The 19,206-nt window shown below is 34.2% G+C and overlaps 1 protein-coding gene across 1 annotated transcript; it reads right to left on the bottom strand.

The window, feature by feature from the left end:
- Positions 1 to 3,508: 3,508 nt before the first annotated feature.
- LOTGIDRAFT_173223 (hypothetical protein) lies at positions 3,509 to 18,275 on the bottom strand (the record flags this gene model as incomplete). Its single annotated transcript, XM_009050684.1, has 3 exons — positions 3,509 to 3,648; positions 15,720 to 15,800; positions 18,191 to 18,275. 3 exons carry the CDS (start codon positions 18,273 to 18,275, stop codon positions 3,509 to 3,511), a joined length of 306 nt encoding a protein of 101 aa, XP_009048932.1.
- Between the last annotated feature and the right edge of the window lie 931 nt (positions 18,276 to 19,206).

Below are 19,206 nucleotides of genomic sequence, written 5' to 3'. Positions count from 1 at the left end.
ACCGTTTACACTACTACAATTTTAAGCTTTCCGAGAAGTGTTTTCTGTTCTAATGTAAACGATCTGCTCAGAAACATTTTAATGGAACTCTTCACAAAAGTGGTAATTATAGACTACCTAGCAACCTGCATGAAGACAAAAAAAATTCATCTGGCAGCCATATCGTTTGCTCACATAAACTATGGACGCATGCGCAAGAACAGTTCTTGAACACTTCTAATTTTTTATTCGTTTCTTTCATGGAACTGTTCTGAGAAATCAAATGAAATGAATGCACCATGTGGACTAATGAAGACAGGCAACGCCATGCAGGGTGGAATGAGGGAAATTTTACCAGGACAGCGGCATCAGTCTGCTCTTTTTTGATTTGTCAAGGTATCTTAAACGTGCGCAACCTGCAGCACATGGGACCATCCGAGCGACTAGATGTTTTTTCATGTCAGCCCCTCTTACCTGCATCACTGACAATGGGAAATGGGGTTAAAAAAATCTGAAGGTATTATCTCGACCTATGCCGGGATTGAACCCTGGATCTTCAGGTTATTGAGCTGATTGAGCCATCGCGGCTCCCAACTGTTCTAAGAACAGATAAGCTTTTTAGTGTACACGGGGATAAGAATAAATCAGAAAAATAATCCATTGAAATCGGTAGTTACAAACTTGAGACCATAAAGTTACCTTCAATAATTAGTATGAGTTTACAAGGTTTCATGTCATCAGATATCAATTAATAGACAACCTAACATGTCTTCAATCAATCGGAACTCTGAAGACAAGAAGATCTATATATGTATCAGTATCATTATCTTGTCCTTGTCACATATCTTCCGCCTCTATAGACAATCTATAATTAGAAAATATTATAATCTCTACTCCAATTTGCCCTTCATCACTGATGTCTGCCGCCATATAGAAGTTTTCTGAATATGATAAAAGCTAGTATTGGGATTTGAACTTTGAAATTTGGAAAATTCATAAATCTCTACTCCAATTTGCCCTTCATCACCGACGTCTGCCACCATTTAGAAGTTGTCCGAATATTGTAAAAACTGTGGGTATTGGGATTTGAACTTTCAGATTTGGAAAATTCCTTAATCTCTATTCCAATTTGCCCTTCATCACCGACGTCTGTCGCTAATTAGAAGTTGTCTGAATATGCATTATCTTTAAAATTTGGTGAGATGATGAGAGATCTACAGACAGAAGACTAATTCAAAAAATCAAAGTTTTGTGAACTGCCAAACTCTAGCAGATGAGTATAACCGGTAGTAGTCTACTTTCAATTTTAGTAGCTCAAAATTTTCATGGTCATCACATATTGAATTTTTTAGGAGACATTAAGGATTGGTCAGACTTTCATTCGAAATATTGGAAACCTTTCAACGAGATTTCTGGAAAAAGTTGTAGAAGGTTGAATTTCGTGTTTTAACATGGGAAGAATTAAATGAATTAGTGGAGTAAGTTCTGTCTATTTTTAATGCAAAAGCAGGTCGAAACGGCTGAAAACTGTCTCAAGAACAGGAAAAGATGAAGCCTGAAAAGATTTCATTACATTTCAGTCTAGTGATGTTACCAACAGATCTTTTAGAATTGGAAATGAAGTGTGGTTTCATTATATTTGATAAGATAATCCGTGGTGTCTAGACATCTGATATAATATCTGATCACTGACCGGTACTTATACTGGTCATTATACTAGTACTTCATGTCATTCTCACTATTTCTTACTTTTCTGAAGGACATTGATTTGAGTCAGTCATCGGTCATTTTTGACTTTTGATGAAATGATTGGTTGAATTGGTTAGGCTTAACCATTTTTTTTTTCTCAAGGTACTGTCCACTGCAGCAATCTTATTAAAATAAAATTACAATTCGTATCTTGTATGTTTTCTTATATTTTTCAGTTTACATTGAAATTTAACAAGTTTACTATCAAAAGCCTGTCCTTCTGGTAAAAATTTTAACTCATCAAAGCATGTCATGTAAGCACATATTTTTTGCATTTAGTGATGTGAAACACTTAGTTTTAGTGGAATTGCTGGAACCACAGACGTCTGAAGGAAGTATAGAATGGTGTAAATTTATGCTATCAGTGTTACCAATACACATAAAAAATTAAAAAACCTTTTTACAATCCCTTTAATAAATGTCCTGTCCAAGTCTACCCTCCAAACTATGTCATATTGGAACTCTTGACAAAATCTCCTGAAAGTAATCACAGATTAGATTTAAAGATGAAATGTTAAATATCAGGATTCCTGCTACGATTCCTAATTCAGTTAATATCGATAATTCTCTCTTATTGACATTTCATACAGCAAATATTGACTCAAAATAAAACAAACAAAAGTCGTCTTAATATTTTCTCCATTATTTGTGTCCTTTAGACCCACTTCACGCCAGTAGTTTCAATTGTGGCAGAGCCTGGTTTTAGGGCAAAGCCTGGAGAGCCTGGTTTTAGGGCAGGGCCTGGTTTTAAGGCAGAACCTGGTTTTAGGGCAGAGTCTGGTTTTAGGGCAGAGCCTGGATTTAAGGGCAGAGCCTGGTTTTAGGGCAGAGCACTGGTTTTAAGAGCAAAGCCTGGTTTTAGGGCAGAGCCCGGGTTTTAAGAGCAGAGCTCTGGTTTTAAGAGCAGAGCTCTGGTTTTAGGGCAGAGCCTGGTTTTAGGGCAGAGTCTGGTTTTAGGCCAGAGCCTGGTTTTAAGGACAGAGCTCTGGTTTTAGGGCAGAGTCTGGTTTAAGGCCAGAGCCCTGGTTTTAGGGCAGAGTCTGGTTTTAATTCAGATCCTATTTTTAAGGCAGAGCCTGGTTTTAGGGCAGAGCCTGGCTTTAGGTTAGTCAATGCAATGTTTGGTTGCCAACTACAATTTTCAAACATGTATTTTTCTACCCCCTTCCCTTCTTGATCCCTTTCCTGCGGTACCAGCCACCTGGGAACAAATAAGGGGCAGGCTGACTCAATGGGGAGATAGCTCTCTTGAGAAGTAAGAGTCGCAAACCTCTCATGGAGCGTCTTTGAGGGTTCTCTCAAAATTTTTTTCAAAAAATAACATTTTTGTGCATTCTGACACATATTTCGGTGCAAAAACGTATAAAAATTACATTTTTAAATTTGTGAGGGAAACAATAGGCTTCCTGTACCCCAACTGGCGCAGCCACTGTTCCTTTCAATTTGTTTGCTTAATAGTGCTACTATATTGGAAAAAAGAATCAGACTGGTACTGTAAAAAATGGTTATGGATTTCCACAAAATGGTTACCGTAGCAATCAATATATGTGTTTTATTCTGTAACTAATGTCAACACTATGAAAGATTATCAATAAGCTTTTTTCGTGATAATTTTTTTTCAAGATGTAATTTAAATTGGTTTAAATATTACTGTAATATTAGCTGTATTTTAAATTATTGATCTACTAAATATAGTGATTTATATCAACTGCTTTTGAAATGCTGAATTGTCTCAACTACCATAGGGACTGGTTTGAACAAAGTTCGTTAATCCTTTCAATCATTCATTTTTATACGCCCACATCTCTCTATGTGGACATATATTGTTGGCACCTCTGTCCGTCCGTCGGTCCGTGCTTCTATCAACATCAAATGCTCGTAAACACTCCGTCCGTCCGGCAACATTTGCTTGTAAACGCTCTAAAAACTAGATTTTTTTATGGAATCAAATGAAATTCAGTATGTGTATACATATTCATAAAACAAAGATCAAGTTATTGCCCTTGCCCCAAAATCTTGAATATTTACCAACCGCATGCCGTGGTGGGCGTATTTGACTGTGGTCCACTATCTTTCATTTACTAATTGTACCAAACTTGTAATATCCATTCGTTCATTTGTTCATTCATTAATTCTTATGTTCATTCATATATTTGTCATTTATTAATTGTAACTTGTAAACATATTAATCTATTCATTCATTCATCTATTAATTTAGTCACTGTAAGACTAGGTTAGAGGTATAATTATAGTAATTAGGTTATAGTTGTATATTAAAAGGTATTTGATACACCTGTCAGGTCTGACCTTTCCTCTCTAATTTTGATACCAGGTAAAATATTCTTTAATAGCCTGTTTATTTATCTCCCTTTCACTTTCATATCAATATTTACAGGAGGAGCGATGTTGTATGCAGATGATGAGATGATCAAATTAGCCAGTCATGATATCAAATGAATGGAGTTTTACATCCTACATTTCTGCAGTATGTGAGCTATTATGAAGAAAGGAATGAAATTGGCTTAAATATCTGAAATAAGCTTTGGTCAATTAGGTATAGGTAGGTTTATCATGGAGCCAGTGACTGTACCAATGGGGGAGGGGTGTTGACAGGTTTAATTACAAGAATTAGTGGACAATAACCATGGCTTGTATTAAAGTTTGCTTCCAAAATATGTCCAAACCATACCATTGAAATATATTTAGAAATGGCTAAATAATGTTAATTTGTTTTTGAGGCCTCTCAAGGTCAGTTTACTGAACAACCAGAGAATTCTATCATATCATTGGATTCTAGGATGAAACCAGGAAAACAACCACACCTTGAGCCAACGTAAACTGGTATGGCATTCCGTCTCAATCTTTGCATCGAAGGAACGGGTTTGAGCTATTGTTTCTTGGCATAGATTGGACGAAATTCATGTCAAACCCTACAGAAACGTCATTGGGGTTCCTTGTCGTCAACGCTAAATAGACTATGTCTCGGTAAATCCTGTGGTTAATATTTTGACGGTGAGATTAAGGCCCTACCTGTTGATAGTGTAGCGATAAGCTAACACAAAGGGATCCAATTTAGTGCCAACATAGCTCTCTAATTTAGAAGTGAAAAAAGGTCTACACCTCTGTTTCTGTTGTTACTTTATCATCCAGACTATCCTATGTACTTACCGAGCATGCCAGATGTCAAAATCTTAAATACAGATGTTTTCAGAACAGTTTTTATCAAATTTATTACATTTTTAGTCTGTTATATTATTTTTTTATAGAAAAAGTTTTTTTGAAACCATCTGGTATGAAAGTAATTCTGCTGTATAATTTATAGATTTCAGGTGAATTCTGACATCTCAATTAAAGGTACTGTAGCAAAGAATCCGAATTATACAAATGAAATGAAATGAATGGAGTTTTACTTCCTATTTTTCTGCACCTTAAGGGCTAATTAAGATGGGCAACGCCATGCAGTGCGCGCGCAATGAGGGTAATTTTATCAGAGTAGTGGCATTAGCCTGCTTTTTTTCGATTTCCAACTGTCGAGGGATCTTTAATTTAGTCCCTCCAATCTGCATCACTGACAAGTGGAAACCGGGTTGATAAATCTCTAATAACAATTTGGCTAAAATCTTGAAAACAGAATTGCACATTGTATTCTGCCATAAAATGTCTCAGATGGCATCAACAAAATGGCCAGAATTTGAAGTAACTTATTTATTCTATCTCGTTCAAACAAATGATTCTGAATCTTTTGGCAGACGTGTTCTTTTGGCCATTATTGTTTAATGTATTATATCAACAAAATTTCAAAATGGCCAGAATTTCAAGTGTGGAAGTAACTTTATTTTTTCTGGCCTGAAGGAGAGAGCAGACGTGTTTATAATTATCTAATGTCTGGTCCTACCTTCATCCAATCATTTCCGCCATTAAGGCAATTTGTGTCACTCCAATGTACTTGAGATTTGAAACGATTGGGACAAATATTATTGTTGGTCTAAGGTATGATGTTGTGTATCTGTGGTTTTAAAGGCATTGTTTCAAGGAATAACTGAACCAATCAGCTGCAAGGCCATTTTTTTTCAAATTTCCCACCAAAAAAGATGGCTTTGGGTAAAGAGGATTTTTTGTTTTCGAAACTTGAAAGTATTTAAGGCATCTTTAAGTTTTATATTTGACTATGAACTGGAGCAAAAGTATTCTGTTTTTTTGAGTCAGTAAAAGATTTAGATTTCGGGGAAGAAAAGGTTTAATTCTACCAAATGTACAGGATGAAACAAATACTTCATTTAGATTTAGGTGAAGAGAGACTTTGAATCTCCCAAAATGTACAGGCCTAGGATAGAACATAATTCATTTTTGAAATCAAAAATAGTTTCAGCGAATAAAAGTTGAATATTAAAGATGGATTCCCTTATTTTTATTTATGAAAATGAAAATGCTAATACTTATTTGAATAGAAAGTAGACATGTTTTAATGACTTGGAAAAATACCAGTTTGTCTCACATATCCATAATTAATCACCAGAATTCCAATGAGTGGCCAATCAGGAAAGGTCAAAATGTCTTTTTTTGTTTACCCAGACTGTACATACATGGACATTTATGCATTTATTAATTATATGCAATGTAAGAAAATAATGATATGATTAAGAGTATGTCAAAATTCATTAGAAACATCAATTAATAAAATAGTTTGCTTATTTTGACACTAGATATAAGGAAACCCATCTTTAACAGACCACAAAATACTGTGAGACAATTTATCTGATGTAATCAAATTGGTAGACAAAATAGTCGAATGATTGACTTAACGTTGACACCAATTACAAACTTGGACTATTGACTGACACTAATTTTACCTCTATTAACAGAAGAGTTACTCAAATATCGGTGAAAAGTTAAATAACATTGTATTATTGTGGGGAAATAAATTACTCAATGAAATATCAATAATATGACATTAAATGTCAAAATATCACCATTTTTATCAAAAATTCTCATCATTTCAAGGGACAGTTGTGTCAGTTTTCCGACCAATCATACTTTAGTCTCAGAAACGTGGATTTTTTAGCAGAGCCAAACAATAATAGTGTTCAGAGCTCACCATCAAAATTTGAGTGTGTCTAGAAATATCCGCAATTGAAAGTTTAAAAGACTTTTCTAGAAACAATGCCATATATAAAAGATATCTTTAGAAATAGAAAAAGAAATTCCTAGTTTGAAATATTTTTGAAGGAATTATGGAATTTCTACATTTCTAGTACTTCTGAAGATTATTTACATATATTCAAGACTCAAATCAACCTCCCCAAAAATGTTAATCGATCACCATAGCTACATCCATGCAGATGATGGGTCTGGTTGGGATTTAAACTGGTACCCTACGCTAACAATAGGTGCAGCCTAATCTCACGGTCAAAATATTGACAACAGGATTTAGCGTGACATATAATATCGTTGACAACTAGGAACCCTAATGACGTAACTGTAGTGTATGACGTAAATTTCAGCCAATCAATACCAAGATAACAATAGCTCCAACGCCTCCAACTCGTTCCCTTGGCGCATAGCATAATGTGATCTTCTCTCATGTAGGAACAAACAGTATGATTGGTTTACATTTACTATTTAAGCGTGTAAACAAAATATTTTCATTTCTATGAAGGAAGTGTTTATGTCTGGAAAGTCGTGTCTTCAAGGACTCAGACAACTACTTCTATCTTGTCATCTAAAACAGCAGACATCAATTTTATGAAAGTGACATGTATTCATATAGATTCAGACAACTACACAAAATGGAAATAAAATAAAATACTATGAATCGAGTGTATGACAACTAAAAGGGCGGGAATTCAAAATAGAACCTGTTACACTATGAATCGAGTGTATGACAGCTAAAAGGGCTGCAAATCAAAATAGAACCTGTTACACTATGAATCGAGTGTATGACAGCTAAAAGGGCTGGAAATCGAAATAGAACCTGTTACACTATGAATCGAGTGTATGACAGCAAAATGGAAGGAAAATAAAATAGAATTCATAACACTATGAATCAAGTGTATGACAGCTAAAAGGGCGTTAAATCAAAATAGAACCTGTTACACTATGAATCGAGTGTATGACAGCTAAAAGGGCGGTAAATCAAAATATAACCTGTTACACTATGAATCGAGTGTATGACAACTAAAAGGGCAGTAATTCAAAATAGAACCTGTTACACTATGAATCGAGTGTATGACAGCTAAAAGGGCCGTTAAATCAAAATAGAACCTGTTACACTATGAATCGAGTGTATGACAGCAAAATGGAAGGAAAATAAAATAGAATTCATAACACTATAAATCAAGTGTATGACAGCTAAAAGGGCGTTAAATCAAAATAGAACCTGTTACACTATGAATCGAGTGTATGACAGCTAAAAGGCGGTAAATCAAAATAGAACCTGTTACACTATGAATCGGGGTTGATTTGAGTCTTGAATATATGTAAATAGTCTGTAGAAGTACTTGAAATGTACGAAAATCACATAATTCCTTTAATATTACTTCAAAATAGGAATTTTACTCACTATTTCTATATATGTCTTTTCTATATATCACAGAGTATCCTAAATTGATGAGTCATAACGCTGAAAATTCTGGACACACATGGATTTGAAGAATCGAATTTTGACAGTGAGCTGTAAACACTATTACTGATTGCCTCAGCTAAAAAATCTCAGTTTCGAAGACTTAAGTATAATTGGTCAAAGAAATGGCCTAGCAGACGCAAAAAAAGTTACATAACTTACCATGAACGAGGAAATCTCTAGTCCATCAAGGAAGCAATCAGTCCGAGATTCAGACCACCACTATAACCTGTCTAATTGGTAATAAAACAAGTCTTGTCATTGGAAACTAATGTCTTTAACTAATCAATAAGAATAAAATAGAAACGTAAAATGGCCATGACATCAAATAAACTGATGTTCCTAGTAAACACTTGGAAAAAGTACAATTGATTTTTTAACCACTTACATATTAAGGCTAAATGGTAGAACATGTTGCTGATAAAGCAAAAAATCTCAAAAAATATTCATGAATTTTTCTTTTCAATTTTTTTGTTCCCAATTCCTTACGAGATTATTGTCAGGCGTAGTGAGAATGGCTGCTGTAGATACAAATGGCCTTTACATGTTTGATATTCCTCTTTTGAAAGGTTTTGTGAAGAAATACGAAATAAAATCCATAGATAACAGTGGCCGAGTTTGACAGGGAAACCCTGAAAATTATCCATGTTTTCTGAGCAGAATTTCGGAGGATCCATGGAGGTAGGGAAGGAGATTGCTTATGTGTTCTTTTGACCAATCGTACATTAGTCTCAGAAATTGGAAATTTTAGCCAAGCCAATCAGTAATAGTATTCACGCTCAAAGTCGAAGTTTGAGGCTTCAAATCCATGTGTTACCAGAATTATCTACATTTGAATGTTAAAAACAACGACTCGTCAATATAAGATACTATGTGATAAGTAGAAAAGACATTTATAAAAATAGTGAGTAAAATTCCTAGTTTAAGATAGTTTTATTAGAATTTTATACATTTCTAGTACTTCTGAAGACAATTTACATATATTTAAGTCCCAAAGCAAAGTCAGAGAATCTATCCCTTTAATTCAAGAGCAGGTTCACTATAACTATGTGTTCATATATGTTTGAAGTTTTGTGCTTGGTTTCAATAATTTGAGACACTAAAAATTAGGAAACCCATCTTTAAAAATAAGATATTAGAAGGAAGGCATTAAATTCCATAGGAAATAAGTAAAAAATCTGGAGAAGGTTTAAGAATATTGTGCTATGGACAAGTGAAGTAGATTTGTTAGAAAGAATAATGCTTATTGATTTTGTATTAATCCTTTTGAAAGGTTAACATTTTTCTTCTATCTTCTTATTTTCATCAACTACAACAAAATATGTCAGATAAAAATCAGAAAGAAATGGGAGTCAACAATTTCAATATGAAAAAAAAACTGGGACAGAAGGAAAAGCTATAAACTGGTACAAATATACAAATTGGGACAGATTTACTAACTGGGACAGATTTACAAACCAGGAAAAACTACAAACTGGGCATGCCGGAAAAACTGCGAACTGGGACAGATGGAAAAATTACAAACTGGGACATATTACCAAACTGGGACAGTTTTACAAATTGGGACAGATGGAAAAACTACAATGTGAGACAGATGGAAAAATTGCAAACTGGGACAGATGTTATAACTACAAACTGGGACAGATTTACAAAGATGGAAAATCTGGAACATATTTACAAACTGGGACAGATACAAAAACTACAAACTGGCACAGATTTACAAACTGAAACAGATGGAAAAATCACAAACTGGAACAGATGGAAAAATGGGTTAGTCCGGATATAGGGTAGAGAAAAGTAAAATGAGCTCGTTTCATTTTTCATCCTCAATAAAACATATTCCTGCATCACTCTTAACAATACCTGAATTAATATGGGACATTATTCAAAACACCTGATGGTACTTCTTTTTGAAAGGGGTCAACTATACAACTCAATTTTGCCATACTTTGGAGATTTTGATAAACGGAATTTTGTGACCACTTGAAACCTGGTATATGCCATATTTGGTCATTTTGACTTTTTGGTACCGTTCAAAAGCTTGTAAAAGAGCGGATCTTATGATCGCAACCTTGTTTTCTTAGCTTGATTGTAAATAATCCAAAAACTAGTTATTAAATAAAATATAAACAGTAAATTATTATTATACGAGGTTCAAAGTTCCTTTTTCTGCAGATGAAAACAAAAACCTCATATATAGTACTATTAGTTATTGGTTGAATAGTGCGGAATACTCAAATTGTTATACGAGGTTTAAATTTTCAAAGAATGAAAACCAGGTATATCTGTAAAAATAAATAATAAAAAAGTTTTTAACAAAATATGTGTACAAATATTTTTTTACGTTTTTTCTCGAAAAGAAATATATTTCATTATACCAGGTTTCAAGCAGTCACCCAGGATATTATGCTGAAAATAAATTCTTTTAATTCTACAGTATGAGAGGACAGTAGATATTTTAAACAATGTGGAATATTTAGATGAACACATTGATTTTTCCTTAATCCTTCTCGCACGTCGAATAAGAATATCAAGTATAAGAATTTCTCCTAATATCGTTAAAATGAATCCTAAAAAATTGATCAGGAGTTTTTAATTTCTATGGAGATTAGCCTTGGAGATTAAGAAGCTTCGATCCAGATGAAAATTAGCCTCCAGGGTTAGATCATGTTACGAATCAGAAAGATGGAAAGTAAGAGAAAATCCATTAAATCTGGGGTTTTTTTTTTCAATTTCAAATTACTCCCACTGCTACTTATAAGGCTTTCAATTTGATGACATTTAGCCTAACGTTTTCAGTTGACATGTACCGATCTACATGTACTGATTGACATTTACTGATCTATATGTAATGATTGACATAATTATACTGATCTATATGTAATGATTGACATATACTGATCTATATGTACTGATTGATGTGTACCAATATACATGTACTGATTGATATATACTGATCTACATGTACTGATTGATATTTACTGATCTACATGTACTGATTGACATATACTGATCTATATGTACTGATTGATATTTACTGATCTACATGTACTGATTGACATATACTGATCTATATGTACTGATTGATATAAACTGATCTACATGTACTGATTGATATTTACTAATCTACATGTACTGATTGACATATACTGATCTATATGTACTGATTGATATATACTGATCTATATGTACTGATTGATATGTACCGATATACATGTACTGATTGATATTTACTGATCTGCATGTACTGACTGACATACACTGATCTACATGTACTGATCTATATGTACTGATCTATATGTACTGATCTGTACACACTGCTTCCATGGCAGAGCCAGCCTCCCGAGACTGGAGGTACAAACAGAGGGCAGACTGACTCAATTCGGGACAACTGTCCAGGTTTTAAATACAATAGTAGCAAATAACTCATTGAGTGTCTGAGAGAGTTCTTCCAAGAAATTTTGTAAAAATAAGATTGAATTGGTGCATTCTGATATATACATTTATAACTTAATCTATTGGAACAATTGGGGTTGCAATTAAACAATATTTCCAGGAGACAAATGCTATAAAAAAAGCCTATTATATTTCAACTAAGTCATCAAATCATATTTAAAGCCATTTCTAAACCTTTAAATGTACTTTGTTGAAACACTGTAGCCTTTTTTAAAAGTTAACCTTATTAAGTTGAGGAAGAGAATCAAAATGGCTGTGTTATTTCCATGTAAGAACCATACGTAGTTTCATAGGTGCCTTATTAATGGTAACAGAAATTAATATTAGAAAATGTCTGAAGATGAAGAACAAGTCTCGTTGGTAGATTAATCTTACACTTTATATATCTTTAATAATATTGGCGTTAGGATTAACCCACATTGATTACTTCCCCCAGTTTCCCCTACTTTTAAATATCACTGGAATTGATACGGATAGAAAAAAAAAATTTCTGATTAAAATGAAATGATCAATGTAATGGAGGGAAAATGAAATTGTGGTGTAAAAGGTTGGAATTTGAGTAGAAAAACAAGTTTTGATATATTAAGGCCTCCTTATTCTGATTATTTATTACAGAAAGATACTTTTCCATAACGTGGCTGACCGCTTGAAACCTCGTATATTCCATATTTGGTCATGTTGACTTTTTGGTACCGTTTGAAAGCTCATAAAAGCGCGGATCTTGTGATCAAAACCTCGTATTCTTAGCTTGATTGTAAATAACTCAAAAAGCACTAATTTAATAACACGTATATAAACTGTCAGATTTAAAACCTCGTAAAATATATTATTATACAAGATTCAATGTTCCTTTTTCTGCAGATGAAAACGAAAAACCTTGTATACTGTATTATTTTTCGAGTTATTGGTTGAATAGTAGGGAATACTCAAATTGTTATACAAGATTTATATTTTCAAAGAATGAAAACCAAAAGATTTTAACACAATACAAGTACAAATAGTTTTTTGTGTTTTGTCGAAAAGTAATTTGGCGTCATATATCGTTATACAAGGTTTCAAGTGGTCACCCACAATATTCAGGTCCATTTCAAACTAAATTGACCGATTGTGAACAGTGTTAAGTTAGGAATTTTCAAACTTTTGCCTGACATGAAGATAAACTAGTTAATTGATTTGTTAATGTAATTTAAAGGGACACATGCGCCATTTTCAGGGGTTCATTTGAGTCTTGAATATATGTAATTAGTCTTCAACAGTACCCTGCCCTGTCGTTAGGGTGAAGTCAGTGAGGGCTCGGCCCCAGCAAATGAAATTTAATCCCCAGCAAAACCTTCTTCAGTTCAGCAGAGATTGATTCATTTACAAGACTTTGTACAAAATAAAAAAGGTATAGATTTAGATACGTTTTTGGCAGCTCAAATTGTCAGAAATGATTTCTCTGGGTCTATAATTCTTCAAATTTTCTGAGTACAAAATCTGAGCCCCAGCACCAATTCATTCCTGGAGACGGGACTGGAAGTATTAGAAATGATTGCCCTGTAATGGCTGACCTATATTTGATGTCTGACCCTTGGTCATTTGAGCTGTCCTGCTGGTCAGGACCAGCAAATAGAGCCAAATCAACAGCCCTGCTGCAAACAGAAACAACATCAAACATCTTAAAGACAAGCATTAAGTATTTGTGATTCTGTTGATGTGTAGATGCCATTAAGACCGAGCAGAGTGTGTATTGATCTCGTCAAATCACGGCTAATATTGCCGGAAATAATTGTTTTTCTATTGACAGCGGAAACCATTTCCAACCTCATTTTAAACTAATAACAATAAAATAAACAGATTGTATGCAATAAATCAGAAAAGATCTTTGATCTCTGTTCTGTTGATGGTTGTTGCTAGTTCTAGGGCAAAGTTCTTGTACAGGAATGAAAGAAAGATAGAAACAAATATATTTTTAGAAGGATAACAACTTAATTTCACTGTTAAGGATCCTTTGTACAAGCTGGTCCTTGGCCACACCTCTTGACATTGATCTTTCCCAGATTATCTGTACCAATTTACATCTGGGTGGACTGGAATTATGAATATTGACATTTTATTGTCACATGCTACAGTGAACCCATATGAAAATTTGCATTCATTTACCCATGAACTTCAAATTTCCTTAAAGTGATCTTTGATGATTACTACGTCATTACGTCATCTCCTATGACAACGTGGGATGCGGCGTATGAATACACAAAAACTTTCAACTAAAAATAGTCAAGGCAATGGAAAAAATCTCGGTTTCCAAGTTTAAGTTATTTGTTTCTCATACAGATGAACTTTCTAATGTTTTTTTCATTCGTTTGTTAAAAAAATGACTCAATTAACATTGTACTATTTCATTTGTGTTGTTTTGTTGTGTATCATCTCAGTCTATGCCAGGATTGAACCCTGGACCATCAAATTAGCGAGCAAGCGTCTAACTCACTGAGCCACCACGGCTCCTGAAGAAACTGAGCACCAGAGAAATTCAGTCCAAGACCATTTTGTTCCCATAGTATCGAAATTAATATCTTCAGACTGTTTCTTATTTTTTTAAAAATATTTGAAGATTTATTCTATAATGTCATTACTGGCTACACTACTTCTAATTGGCACTAATTGGCTTTAATTTAATAATCTAATTTACTACACTTCTTATCAACCTGCCAAAAACATTAGGTCACCTTTTATGACCTTTCACCTATGAGATTTCAAATTATCTTGTGAATGAACCTGACCTGTGTGGAAAGTGCAAACTTCTTTTGACATGACATCTGACTTGCTTTCCATGCACAGATTGTGAATCTGGTTTTTTTTTTTTTACCAGACATGTCTGACTTGTTTCCTAAGTACCTGGTTCATGAACTTTCTTTAAAGGGACAGTTGCGCCATTTTGGTCATTTGATTTGAGTCTTTCTATTTCTGTAGATGTCTTTTCTATATATGACAGAGTTTCAAGAAAAGACTTGTTATTTTAATATTTGATTCGATTAGTCAGATACTGGACACATTTGGCTTGGTACAATATATATTACTGCGATAGGTTTCAGACTTTTACAATATTAGGCAACATAGATCAGATCAGACAGATTGGGAGCTCAGGTGTTGTCATGGTTACCAGTCATTGCAGGTCAATATCACAGTTATGAGCTCTATAAATCTGATCAGCAATCAGCAGTGACTTGACAGTGTCCCACCAAATACAACATGGTCTTATTAACCCATATTAAACTAAGCCCACTACACTTTGTTTTGGGGATGTGGAAATGAGATTGGTGCTATTTATATCTGACCAATCAAATCAATTCAATATTTCGACAATTTTCTTGAGAGAACCCTCTCAGCTATCCATTAGAAGTTGATGACAAGACACTTACACAAATTTGCCACATTCTGAGTCCGTCAGCCCACTATTTGTACCTCCAGTCTCGATTGATTGATATATGTTGTTGGCTACTAGGAGACAGAAATTAATTTTCATGTTTTAATGAAACTCGCAAACAGTCTCCCTTTAATGGCCACACGAACAGTCTTGGTCGCTGATTTTTGTCACTAACTTGAATCTTGAGTAAAGTCTGTGCTTCCACGACAATATTATCCCATTGCTGACAGGATTTATAATTCAAACAAGTTTGTTTCTGTCGCCGATTGTTTTATTGTCTGCAAGACAGGGCTCCATCATCCAATCAGATTCATTTTACTTTTAATTGTATGATCTACACGTGATTATCAACAGAGGGGGAAATGAAGAACTGGATTTTTCTTACTTTCTTCTGTACCCACAGGCAATCGGCGAACTCATTACAAGACTCTAGTCGGTGACAAAAATCACCAACCAAGACCATTCATGTCCCCAAATCATAAGATTTCGAGTCAAGCAATTTCCACTTACCAGTTATATCTTCTAACTTCTCAGTGAAGCAACAGGACCATCTACGCCTTGCACATTCAGTAGAAATCAAATTATCTCTTCCTAAAAAATAAATGACTGAAGATATTATACTCTGCTTGAAAAGAGAGAAAGAAATATAGAACTATGTTCACAAGGATAACAACTTAGGTTCACATTTAAGGATCCTTTCTACCAGCTGGTCCTTGGTCAAATCTCTTGGCATAGATCTTTCCAAGATTATCTGTACCCATTTACAGCTTGATCGACTGGAATTATGAGTGAAGATGACTTATTTAAGATCATCAGATTTTCACAATGCAGTCAAGATCGGAAATATAAGAGGTCATGCTGTGCATGGGAAATTTTGCCTTTCAATTTCTTTTCTTTTCGATTTCCAACTGTCGGGGCATCTCGAACGTGCACAGTCTGTAGCAAACCAGGTTGTAAAATCAGAAGTTATTATCTCGACCTATGCTAGGATTGAACCCTGGAACTTCAGGTTAGCGAGCAAGCGTCTTTCTGTAACAATAAGAATTCAAAGATTGTCATTCCTTGCCAGAAGAAAGTTAAAAACCTTACAATCACTCCAGGACATATTTAACTCCATTAAAGGGACAGATGCGACATTTTTTTCACTAATCATACCTTAATCTCAGAAACAGGAATTTTTTAGCTAAGCCAATCAGTAATAGTGTTCACTGTCCGAATTTTAGCCTTCATGTCCATGTGTATCCAGAATTATCTGCATTTGAAAGTTTAAAAGACAACTCATCTTTTCTTGAGACACTGCCATATATAGAAAAGACATATTTAGAAATAGGAAAATAAATTCATAATTGAGATATCAGCCCCCCAAAATGGCGCACCTGTCCCTTTAACTGCCGTTAGCAGTTAATAATAGTCCACAAATACCCGCATGTTGTTTTACATGCATGTGCTGTTATAATTTAGTCTTGTAATACATATTTGCTTTCCTTTTGTTATTGCACAATAATTTTGTGAAAAAATGCAAGAATTAATTGGATGCACAAATTGCACATTAGATTTTCCTTTGTCGTGTTTCAAATTAAAGGAGCATTCCATTTTTTTTGTGCGTCAAAAATTTGTTTTGCTCAAATAAGGCTCAAATCAAAATTTGTCCCTTAACGTATCTGAAAGTTTTAACTACAAAAATCTTGCCATTGATTCTTTTAATGCCAAATCTTTTTAAAATGATTACGTAAAGGTGCGGGCACACGAGCTGTCTTGTTTGGAGACTTTTGTTGCCGATTATAGTCTTGTCAAGAGTTTCAATGACTGGCACAGGCACACAAGGAGACAAAAATCTCCAGTCCGTTATTTTCATGTGCGGATCATGCAATTGAAAGGAAAATGAATCTGATGTGATGATGACGGTCTGTCTTACAGAAGATAAAAATATCGGAGACAATTATAAATCCTGTGGGCGACACAATGATATTGTCATGGAAGCACGGGCACACGCAAGATATTACTCCAGATTCGAAACTGCGACAAAAATCTCTGACCAAGGCTGCTCGTGTGTCTGGACCTTAAGCTTGCAGTTTTTGATAATGGAAATTTTGCACACTGCCCCTTTAAACAATTTTTTCGCTTATTCAATCTGTGGGCTGTAATAAACAAATTGCATTTTTTAATTAAATTGAAAATTCAAATTATTTTCTTATTTGAGAATATTTTTCTTAAATTCAATATGAATGATCTTTCAAACTTATTCGATACATGCAATTTATTTCCTTTATTCAAGAAAAGTCGCTGCGGGCTAGTGATATTCTCTGCGGAACTAACTGCCTCCATTTTGTGTCTTTTTAATTAATTGCACTTTGTGATTCATAAGATAATGGATGTTGCAAAGAAAACATATAGACAGTTTCATAAATGAATACCATCTTTGTTTTAAGATAGCGTGCCACACACGGTAATATACTTTAACATCCGATTTTGCCATTATTAGGACAAAATGAATTGAAATGCATGGAGTTTTACATCCTACTTTTCAGTACCATGTGGGCTAATGAAGACGGGCGACACCATGCAGGATGCAATGAGGGAAATTTTGTCAGGACAGCAGCATTAGCCTACTCTTTTTCGATTTTCAACAGTACTGTTTTATATAAAAATAACCAAATCAAATAAAATGATGTATTGATTGACACATGAAGGAATGACAGTCTCGCAGCAAAAAACATACCAGTCTTGCACTAAATGGTAATAGTCTTGTAGCTCATATTGGTTCTAAATCAACACTAGATAGTAGATAGGTCAACAACATAATGACACGCATACACAATAGCGTTTGCACACACTTATTACTAAGACAAGTAAATAGTGTATTGATAGAAAATAGTCGATGAGATGGTGATTAGTGATCGTCATTTATTAGTAACTAAGTACTTATTGATATTGCTAAACACAGGTTGTTCCCAAGTACAGACGTCTGCTACAAATCTTACTCTGCTTTTTTATGTAAAAGAATTCTTGATGATGAATATGATTGATGATTTCTTTATGATGTAAGCTCTGCAACAGATGCGCCATTTTGGAAGGTTGATTCGAGTCTTAATTATACGTAACAAGTGGTTGCCTAGCAAGATACGCCCACTTTCCTGATACATTTTCAGTATGTCAAGGGCAGTCACCTATCTGTGTCAAATCATACCAAAAATTTAATTTGTACACACAAAATTTAATAAAATTCTGACAAATAGTGTCACCTCTATCGCGTTCTCAAGCCAACAAAATATCGATGCGTTTTTTCCTATCCTAAGCCAAGGACAATAACTCAATTCCATTTATCGAAAAATTGTCAAATTCAAACATGACTAAGATCTCATCATTATCAATGATCACACCAAATTTCATTTAAATAGAATGAAAACTGTAGTCTCTATTGTGTTCACAATCAAATTTTGACACGCTTTTTCCTGAGTCAAGGGCAATAACTCAAAAACTGTTCATAGAAAAATAGCAAACTTGTCCAAGATCTTATCATTATAAATGATCACACCAAATTTCATTTGAATCAGATGAAAACTGTAGTCTCTATTGTGTGCACAGTCAAATTTTAATGAGTTTTAATGAGTCAAGGGCAATAACTCAAAAACCGTTCATCGAAAGACAGCCAGATTCCAACTTGTCCAAAATCTCAACAATAATAATGATCACACCAAATTTAATTAAAATCATTATAATGTGGGCACATAAAAAATCTTCAGAAGTATACAAAAATTACATAATTCCTTCAAAAATATCTCTAACTAGGAAATTTTCTATCTATAGATGTATTTCTATATATGGCAATGTCTCAAGAAAAGACGACTCATCTTTTTAGCTTTTAAACGCAGATAATTCTAGACATACATAGATTTGAAGGCTCAAATTTCGACGGTAAGCTGTGAACACTATTACTGATTGGCTTAGCTAAAATTCACATTTTTGAGACAAAGGGGAAAAGGCGTCTGCTAATGGC

This window comes from Lottia gigantea, assembly GCF_000327385.1.
Source record: "Lottia gigantea unplaced genomic scaffold LOTGIsca_152, whole genome shotgun sequence".
In the NCBI taxonomy this organism is placed as follows: Eukaryota; Metazoa; Mollusca; class Gastropoda; family Lottiidae; genus Lottia; species Lottia gigantea.
Note: the sequence above shows the minus strand (reverse complement) of the source record. Positions and strands in the feature narration are given on the sequence as shown.